Source organism: Triticum urartu, chromosome 3A (assembly GCF_056163025.1).
Source record: "Triticum urartu cultivar PI428250 chromosome 3A, HENAU_Tu73, whole genome shotgun sequence".
Lineage (NCBI taxonomy): Eukaryota > Viridiplantae > Streptophyta > Magnoliopsida > Poales > Poaceae > Triticum > Triticum urartu.
Window position 1 is genome coordinate 323467274 of NC_141875.1, and position 9941 is coordinate 323477214.

At 43.3% G+C, this 9941-nt stretch overlaps 1 protein-coding gene across 1 annotated transcript; it reads left to right on the forward strand.

Moving 5' to 3' along the window:
* Positions 1-1146: 1146 nt before the first annotated feature.
* LOC147979590 (uncharacterized) lies at positions 1147-2439 on the forward strand. The gene is made up of 2 exons (XM_087516767.1): positions 1147-1494; positions 1690-2439. Exons 1-2 carry the CDS (start codon positions 1147-1149, stop codon positions 2320-2322), a joined length of 981 nt encoding a protein of 326 aa, XP_087372893.1. The 3' UTR covers positions 2323-2439.
* The last annotated feature ends 7502 nt before the right edge of the window (positions 2440-9941 follow it).

The window sequence follows — 9941 nt, forward strand, 5'->3', positions numbered from 1 at the left end:
CGGGAGTTGCACAATCTCATGGTCTAAGGAAATGATACTTGACATTAGAAAAGCTTTAGCATACGAACTACATGATCTTGTGCTATGCTTAGGATTGGGTCTTGTCCATCACATCATTCTCCTAATGATGTGATCCCGTTATCAATGACATCCAATGTCCATGGTCAGGAAACCGCAACCATCTATTGATCAACGAGCTAGTCAACTAGAGGCTTACTAGGGACATGGTGTTGTCTATGTATCCACACATGTATCTGAGTTTCCTATCAATACAATTCTAGCATGGATAATAAACGATTATCATGAACAAGGAAATATAATAATAACCAATTTATTATTGCCTCTAGGGCATATTTCCAACACCAACTACCCCAAAAGAATTGTTCAACCACCGCCATTCATCACTTAGGACCAAAGTTGAACGGGCATTTGGGACTCTTAAGAGTCGCTTCAAGATTCTTACTCAAAGGCCCTTCATACCTTTGAAATCTCAGATTAAAGTGGTAGTTGCTTATTGTGCTTTGCACAATTAGATATTAGAAAATGGTCCAGATGATTATGTTGTGGATGAGACGACATGGTATGCCAATCTCCCTAGGAGTACTGGGCGGGTTCGTGATCAAGAGGCTGACATACGTGAGTGGGCTGCCAAGCGAGATTTAGTTGCTCAGCAAATGTGGACAGATAGAGAGAGTGCACATGACAATGAGGCTGATGCTATCCCAGCTTAGTATCTTTGATGTATTTCCACGTGATGGAACATTTGAAGGATGTACTGTACCTTTGATGTATTTCCATGTGAGGGAACATTTGAAGGATGTACTGTACCTTTGATATATTTCCATGTGAGGGAACATTTGAAGGATGTGATGTACCTTTGATGTATTTCCATGCGAGGGAAAAATTGAACGATGTAGTGTTTCTATTTTAATGACTTTGTGTAAATTATTGTATCCTCATAATATTGTTTGACTTATTTCAATTTAATCTGGTCTCTCTGTCCTATTAAATAGGTTTAGTTCTGTCCTGCTGTAAGTTGGATCTGTGATGTTTCATGTTCGTATGCTGACATTTTTTTGAGGGTTTTTGCTTCGAACTCACTTTCTTAATAACTAGTTGTTTGCAATGGTGACCTATCTGTAGGTCATGGGGAAGCATAAGCTCACTCTTAAGACCGAGGAGGACTCCAATCCTCGTGATAAGTACATAACCTGGACTGACGAGGCGACAAGGTTTATGCTTGAATGGTATATCGACCTTCGTAAGGACAAACCTGCAACTTTCAAGTTCAAGAAACAACACCACTTGCAATGTGTTGATGCTCTAAATGGCAAGTTTTCGCTTGGTGTCACTCAAACCCAAGTGGATCGACACTATCGTCAATGCAAGGAGAAGTGGGGCTGGGTGCGTCGTGCCATGGCCAATAGTGGAAATGGCCTTGACAGAACCACTTTCACATTCACACTTTCTGAGTCAGAAAAGCAAAGACTCAATGTAAGTTCTTAGTAGTTTTTTCTCTTATTTATATCATGGTATGATTTTAAAATGAGTGGATAGCTGCTATTGTCTATATATATGTATGCTTCATATTCACTGTCTCTTGTTGTGTTTTTTTATACCTGCAACTTCTCTCATGTTTTGTGTCCATTACATCATTATTTTACTCTTTTTGCCTTACCTTGTGTGCAGAAAACTGCAATCAATTATCTTACCAGACCCATTAGGTTCTTTCATCAATTGGAAGAGTTATTCTCGAATCAATCTCATGCTGATGGCTCACTCACAGTTGACCAAACCAATGTCAATGTGGATGATGGTAGTGATGACAGCGAGGATGTGAGGGAACTTGAGGGAAATCTAATTCCAGCAGACAGTGATGAAGCTGACTCTGACACTATTGATCGTCGCAGTCCTAAAGTCGACTTGGATGGCAATCCATTAAACAAGAAGCGCAAGTGTGCATCATCATCACCTTCCAAGAAGCCAACCAAGGGCAAAGCAAACAAGAAGGGCAAGGTATCTAATGATGATATGGTAACCAGTATCAAGAAGCTAGCTGAATCCCTTCCATCCCCTATTGTGTCTGTGCAACCAATGCCACCTGCAGATCCTTATGCAAATCTTTGGAAGCGGATCAATGCCCTTACCATCCCAGCTAAGGATAAACTTAAGATTGTTGCCTATCTATCCAAACCAGACCAAGATACCTTTCGTAGCTATCTTAACTATGCCGATGAAACAATTCTTCGAGAGTGGGTCATTAGCTACTTTGAGCCTCAGTTTCATGAAGGTGGCAATGATGGATCTGCGGCTGCTCACTGAATTGCCACATGGTTAGATAGAGTTTGTGGCAACCTTTTGTTTATATGGCTAGGAACGCTTTAACACGTAGTGGGAGCATGGATAACATCATCATGCATATTTTGTCTATATACAGCAAACTTGGGTGCATCATGTACTGTTTGTATGGAGTGCATTTGGTGCATGGCTGGCTATTTATGTCCTAGATGGTATGGTAAAGGATGTGAACCTTATTCCGTCTATCATGTATCAGACAATATATGAGCTACTTAATGTATGCGTTTAATTATGTCATTCTGAAGTTCTGGAAATGCAGAGTTTGTGTGCGTATGTGTGTTGGTTAATTCAAAATTTTATTTTTTTGTAGCATGTGATATGTGATTGCTTGTTTACACACAAGTGTTCTTTTATTGGCTGGCATGCAATTTTCAAATTTTTAAACCAAACCAAACACATGCCAGTCAAATGTGCCAAATATTTGGCTTCAAACCAAATGACATCTAATGGTTTTGCCAAAAAATTGGCAAGTACTAATGGCTACAATCCAAACAGCCATGACTTGCCAATTTTTTGGGCATGCCCTGGAATTGGTGATGCCAATTATTTGGTAGGGCAAGATTGGGCTCAATCCAAACAACCCCTAGATGTTTGATAGTGAGTAGTGCGTGTGTTTACCTTGGCACCGCGTGCCATGAAGCAGTAGGTAGGAGTGGAGTCATCCTTGTCATTTGCATCGGTGATGAAGTCATTGTCTTCAGTGTTGAAGATGGACTTGGCGACGTATGCTGTAGCCAGACTTGCAATGCCAGAATCAGACTCCTCCTCGGATTCCACCTCTGCCTCCTCAGAAGCGGACTCCTCCTCTGAATCCATTTCCTTGCCAACAAACGCACGTGCCTTGCCAGATGAGCTCTTCTTGTGTGATGAAGACTTTGAGGAAGACTTGGAAGAAGACTTTGAGTATTTCTTCTTCTTCTTGTCGTCAGAGTCATATTCCTTGCTCTTCTTCTTCTTTCTGTTCTCATTGTCCCACTGTGGACACTCAGAGATGAAGTGTCCAGTTTTCTTGCACTTGTGACATGTTTTCTTCTTATAGTCATGAGCAGAAGCTTCATCATTCCTTGAGCTTGATCGTGAAGACTTTCTGAAGCCTTTCTTCTTGGTGAATTTTTGGAACTTCTTCACTAGCATTGCAAGTTCCCTTCCAATGTCTTCAGGATCATCAGAACTGCTGTCAGATTCTTCTTCAGATGAGGAAACAGCTTTTTCCTTCAAGGCACGAGTTCGCCCATAGTTTGGACCGTAGATATCTCTTTTCTCAGAAAGCTGAAACTCATGTGTGTTGAGCCTCTCAAGTATGTCAGACAGATCGAGTGTCTTGAAATCAGGACGTTCTTGAATCATCAGGGCTAGGATGTCAAACGAACTATCAAGTGATCTCAGCAGCGTCTTGACGATTTCATGTTTGGTGATCTCAGTGGCGCCGAGGGCTTGAAGCTCATTTGTGATGTCAGTGAGCCGGTCAAATGTGTGTTGGACATTCTCATTGTCATTTCGCTTGAAGCGGTTGAAGAGGTTGCTAAGAACATTGATTCTTTGATCTCTCTGGGTTGAGATGCCTTCATTGACCTTGGAGAGCCAGTCCCAGACCAGCTTGGATGTCTTCAAGGCACTCACACGGCCATACTGTCCTTTGGTCAGATGACCACAGATGATATTCTTGGCAGTAGAGTCCAGTTGAGTGAACTTCTTGACATTAGCAGCAGTGACACCTTCTCCAGCCTTGGGAACGCCGTTCTCGATGACATACCATAGGTCGACGTCAATGGCTTCAAGATGCATGCGCATCTTATTCTTCCAGTAGGGATATTCAGTTCCATCGAAGACGGGGCACGCAGCGGAGACTTTGATTATCCCTGCAGTCGACATAGCTAAAACTCCAGGTGGTTAAACCGAATCACACAGAACAAGGGAGCACCTTGCTCTGATACCAATTGAAAGTGCGTTATATCGACTAGAGGGGGGTGAATAGGCGATTTTTATGAAAGTCTTCAAAACATGGAAGTTATGAAGACAAACAGTAGAGATAGGCCTATCACTATGCAGCGGAAGTTAGATTACACTAGGCAAGCCATGGTCAAGTATTCAATAGAGTGAAAGCACAGTGACAAATAGCTGTAGTGTAATAAGGATCAGGTAGGAAGAAGTTATGAAGCTAAACAGATCATACAGTCACGTTGTGAAGACAGAAGATATAGCAAGCATGCAATGACTTCACAATGAGTAACAGTAAGTAAAAGGAAGTGAAGATGAAACCAGTGACTCATTGAAGACAATGATTTGTTGGACCAGTTCTAGTTGCTGTGACAACTGTACATCTGGTTGGAGAGGCTAGGTATTTAAACCAAAGGACACACAGTCCCGGACACCCAGTCCTGAACACGCAGCTCAGGACACCCAGTCCTCACCGTATTCTCCTTGAGCTAAGGTCACACAGACCTCGCCCAATCACTCTGGTAAGTCTTCAAGGTAGACTCCCAAACCTTCACAGACTTCGTTCACCGGCAATCCACAATGTCTCTTGGATGCTCAGAACGTGACGCCTAACCGGCTGGAGGATGCACAGTCCTCAAGTGTAATAAGTCTTTAGATCACTCAGACAAGAAGAGTTAAGTGATGCCCAATTCTCTCTGGCTCTGGGTGGTTAGGGCTTTTCTCCTCGCTAGGAATTTTCTCTCAAAGGCTTCGAGGTGGGTTGCTCTCAAACGACAAAATCCGTGCACTGAAATCTGAGCAGCCAACCGTTTATGGTTGTAGGGGGTAGGCTATTTATAGCCACTAGGCAACCCGACCTGATTTGTCCGAAATGACCCTGGGTCACTAAGGAACTGACACGTGTTCCAATGGTTAGATTTCGAACTCACACGGCAACTTTACTTGAGCTACAAGCAAAGCTGACTTGTCCGACTCTGGACAAGATTTGCTCTCATAGTCTTCGCTCGAAGACATAGGTTTTTGAATTAGGCATCACTTCAGTCATTCTGACTGGTTCTCTTGGACCCCACTTAACAGTACAGTGGTTCCTATGACTCAACACAAAGGAAAGAGAACTACGAAAGATCTAAGTCTTCGAGTTTCATAGGCTTCACGTGGTGTCTTCTCTTGTCATAGTCTTCATTGTGAATATCTTCATATACCACCATTGACTTCAATGTCTTCGTACATTTTTAGGGGTCATCTCTGGTAGTAAAACCGAATCAATGAGGGACTTCTTCCTGTGTTATCCTGCAATTCTCACAAACACATTAGTCCCTCAACTAGGTTTGTCGTCAATACTCCAAAACCAACTAGGGGTGGCACTAGATGCACTTACACCTGATGCTCTACATATGTTTTGTTAAGGGTTTTGTCATCTTTCCAGAGGTGCAGCCCATGTATTTTTGTAATGTGTGTGGTGCCTAGTGCAAGCTTGCAAAGTGAGTCACTTGCTAATTCTGATTTCAGGGACTTAGCAATTCCACTAAGTCCTTGAGCTGTTTATCTCATGTTGCCATATGTTCATGTTGTTTCCGAGTGATCCGTGCCTCTTTTGAGGATGATCAGTAAGGATGTGTTATTGATATTGTGGTGCTCTATCCATCCATGTCTTTGTTTGCAATTATGGAGCACCCTAGCTTGAGTCAATCGAGCTCTACTTTTGCTACTTTGTGAATCTGGGCAGATTGTCAACTTGTTTGCAATTTTGCCGATGATGTTGTAGTTGATCCGTGCATGCTATGCTATTGTTCTTGCCATGTATAGCTTGCATTTCGTGTGTTCTTGATAGATGTAGGCTTAGCTTTTCATGACTTGCACCTTGGTGAGTGCATCGAGCTTGTAAACATGCCTACTTGAGTTATGTTTCAGCATGTGCCAGTTTTCACTGAGTCTGAAAACTGATTATGTTTTTGCTATGTTCACGTGCTTGTTAGTATATTTTCTGATCCCTTTTGGCTCAAGGTCACTAAGGGACTTTTGTTAAGCTATTTGAGTAGCTCCATGCCATGTCTTACTTTGCCATGTTCAGGTCCTGTAGCATGTAGTTTCGTTGCTCCGAAGAGTGCTACTTGGTCTGAAATTCCAGACAAGTGTTAATTTCACCAAGTCTGAGATCTGTTTACCATATGCATTTTTGCCATGCTTGTTTGAACCTGTTAATGGATGAATTGGCCATAGCTCAGTGCTAGACTTTTGTTAAGCATCTTGAATGCATCCCTGCCATGTATTTTGTTGCCATGTTTGGGTGCTGTAGCATGTTCATCTCATTGCATTTAGATGGTTACTTGTTGTAAATCGCAGACTGGTGTCATATTTGAATCGCTTGCCATTTCCAAACCGTAACTCCGATTCCGGCGTTATTTATATCGTTTTCAAGTGATTTCATCTCATCTTTCCAGTGGCACACTTGGATTCCCAAGTTGAGGCCAGGTTCATGCATTTCCTGTCACATCTTGCATATGCATCCCGCATCGCATCCCGCATAGCATATCATCATTGCACCATATTGTTCGTTCCTTGCACGTGGTTGATTGTGTCCTTGTTGCTTGTTTGTCTTGTTTGGGTAGAGCCGGGAGAAGAGTTCGCTAACGAGGAGCCCGTTGAGTTTGCTTTCGAGGATCCAGTCAACTCTGACAGCTTTGCAGGCAAGATGATCATACCCTCGAAATCACTACTATCTTTGCTATGCTAGATTGCTCGCTCTTTTGCTATGCCAATGCTACGATGCCTACCATTTGCTTTCAAGCCTCCCAGTTTCCATGTCAAATCTCTAAGCCACCATGTCCTAGCAAACCGTTGATTGGCTATGTTACCGCTTTGCTCAGCCCCTCTTATAGCGTTGCTAGTTGCAGGTGAAGATTGGAGGCCGTTCCTTGTTGGAACATTTATTTACTTGTTGGGATACCATTATATTGCCATGTTATCTTAATGCATCTATATACTTGGTAAAGGGTGGAAGGCTCGGCCTCTCGCCTAGTGTTTTGTTCCACTCTTGCCGCCCTAGTTTCCGTCATATCGGTGTTATGTTCCCGGATTTTGCGTTCCTTACGCGGTTGGGTTATAATGGGAACCCCTAGACAGTCCGCCTTGAATAAAACTCCTCCAGCAATGCCCAACCTTGGTTTTACCATTTGCCACCTAGCCCCTTTTCCCTTGGGTTTCGCGGACTCAAGGGTCATCTTATTTTAAACTCCCCCCCCCCCCCCCGGGGCCAGTGCTCCTCTGAGTGTTGGTCCAACCTAGAGCACCGTGCGGGGCCGTCCCTTGGCAACTTGGGTTACGTTGGCTCCCGTACGCTTAGCTTATCCGGTGTGCCCTGAGAACGAGATATGTGCAGCTCCTATCGGGATTTGTCGGCACAGCGGGTGGTGTTGCTGGACTTGTTTTACCATTGTCGGAGTTGTCTTGAAGAACCGAGGTACCGAGTCTGATCGGAACGTCTCGGGAGGAGGTCTATTCCTTCGTTGACCGTGAGAGCTTGTCATGGGCTAAGTTGGGACTCCCCTGCAGGGATTTGAACTTTCGAAAGCCGTGCCCGCAGTTATGGGCAGATGGGAATTTGTTAATGTCCTGTTGTAGATAACTTGAACCTTAATTTAATTAAAATGAATCAACCGAGTGTGTTACCGTGATGGCCTCTTCTCGGCGGAGTCCGGGAAGTGGACACGGTGTTGGAGTAATGCTTGCGCGGGTTGTTTTCTAGTTTCTCGCTCGCGCCTTGCCTCCTCTTCTCGCTCTCTTTTGCGAATAAGTTAGCCATCATATATGCTAGTCGCTTGCTGCAGCTCCACATATATTTACCTTACCCTACCTATTAAGCTTAAATAGTCTTGATCGCGAGGGTGCGAGATTGCTGAGTCCCTGTGGCTCACAGATTACTATTACACCAGATGCAGGTCCAGGTGATTCCGCTCCAGGTGACGCGCTCGAGCTCAAGTGGGAGTTCGACGAGGACTCTCAACGTTACTATGTTTTCTTTCCTGATGATCAGTAGTGGAGCCCAGTTGGGGGTGATCGGGACCATGTCGCATGTTGGGTTATCTTTCATTTTGGCGCCGTAGTCGGGCCGTGAGTGTTTGGATGATGTATGTTATTTATGTACTTGATTGACGTGGCGAGTGTAAGCCAACTATGTTATCCCTTTTTATTATCTATATTACATGGGATGTTTGTGATGATTGCCTGACTTGCGACATATGCCTTCAATGCGATTATGCCTCTAAGTCGTGCCTCGACACGTGGGAGATATAGTCGCATCGAGGGTGTTACAGTAGATAACTTGAAGCTTAACTTAATTAAAATGAATCAACTGTGTGTGTTACCGTGATGGTCTCTTCTCGGTAGAGTCCGGGAAGTGAACACGATGTTGGAGTAATGTTTGCCGTAGGTTGTTCTATAGTTATTCGTTCGTGCTTTGCCTTCTCTCCTCGCTCTCTTTTGCGAACAGGTTAGCCACCATATATGCTAGTCGCTTGCTGCAACTCCACGTATTACCTTACCTTACCTATAAGCTTAAATAGTCTTGATCGCGGGGGTGCGAGATTGCTAAGTCCCCGTGGCTCACAGATTACTTCCAAACCAGATGCAGGGCCCGATGACTCCGTTCCAGATGATGCGCTTGAGCTCAAGTGGGAGTTCGACGAAGACTCACGCTGTTACTATGTGTCTTTCCCTGATGATCAGTAGTGGTGCCCAGTTGGGGCGATCGGGACCATGTCGCATGTTGGGGTTGATCTTTTATTTTGGTACCGTAGTCGGACCATGATTGTATTGGTTGATGTAATGCTATTTATGTACTTTGTGTGACGTGGCGAGTGTAAGCCAACTATGTACCTTTCCCTTTATTATATATTACATGGGTTGTTGTGAAGATTACCTTACTTGCGACATTGCTTTCAATGCGGTTATGCCTTTAAGTCATGCTTCGACACGTAGGAGATATAGCCGCATCGAGAACGTTACACAAGTTTAGTGGGATAGCCTAATTAAGTCTCAATAGATTTATTACCTTCCATATAAACTACTCCTGTCATACTCCTAGTGTGAAACAAGTGCATAAAACCTGATTGGAGTAAATTTTCACTGAATCTTAACTGGAGTACAATTGGATTTCAACTCCTGTCATACAATTGGATTTTACTGTATGTATCTTAACTGAATTTTGACCATGTCTTGTCCCTTTCTTGCTTGCTTGCTTCTCTCGACTTCCAATTGGAAGTTACTTTAGTTACTCACCCTTAAATGAATTTAACTTTAGCATCAGTAGTTTAACTAAATTTAACTTTAGCATCAGTAATTTTACTTTAGTTACTCACCCTTATGAACTCAAAACAGGCAACTGGTGTATGTTACATCAAGTTCAACTTGCTCATAGTACCATGCCTAGGAGTACAAACACAAGTCCAAACCTGAACATATTTTTACAACCTGAACATATTAGTACCATGCCTAGCAGTACAGCTCACCCTTACTAGAAGGTCTACTTGCTCATATTTTACAACTTGAACATATTAGTACCATGCCTAGCAATACAGCTCACCCTTACTAGAAGGTCTACTTGCCAGATCGTTTTGCCGACGATAGTCCATTAGTTTGACTCCATT

What these genes read in the sequence shown, in the direction of transcription:
- LOC147979590 (XM_087516767.1), top strand. Translation starts at nt 1,147, where the DNA reads ATGGGGAAGCATAAGCTCACTCTTAAGACCGAGGAGGACTCCAATCCT. An exon ending in CAGAAAAGCAAAGACTCAAT is followed by an intron (nt 1,495 to 1,689) that starts GTAAGTTCTTAG and finishes CCTTGTGTGCAG; the next exon opens with AAAACTGCAATCAATTATCT.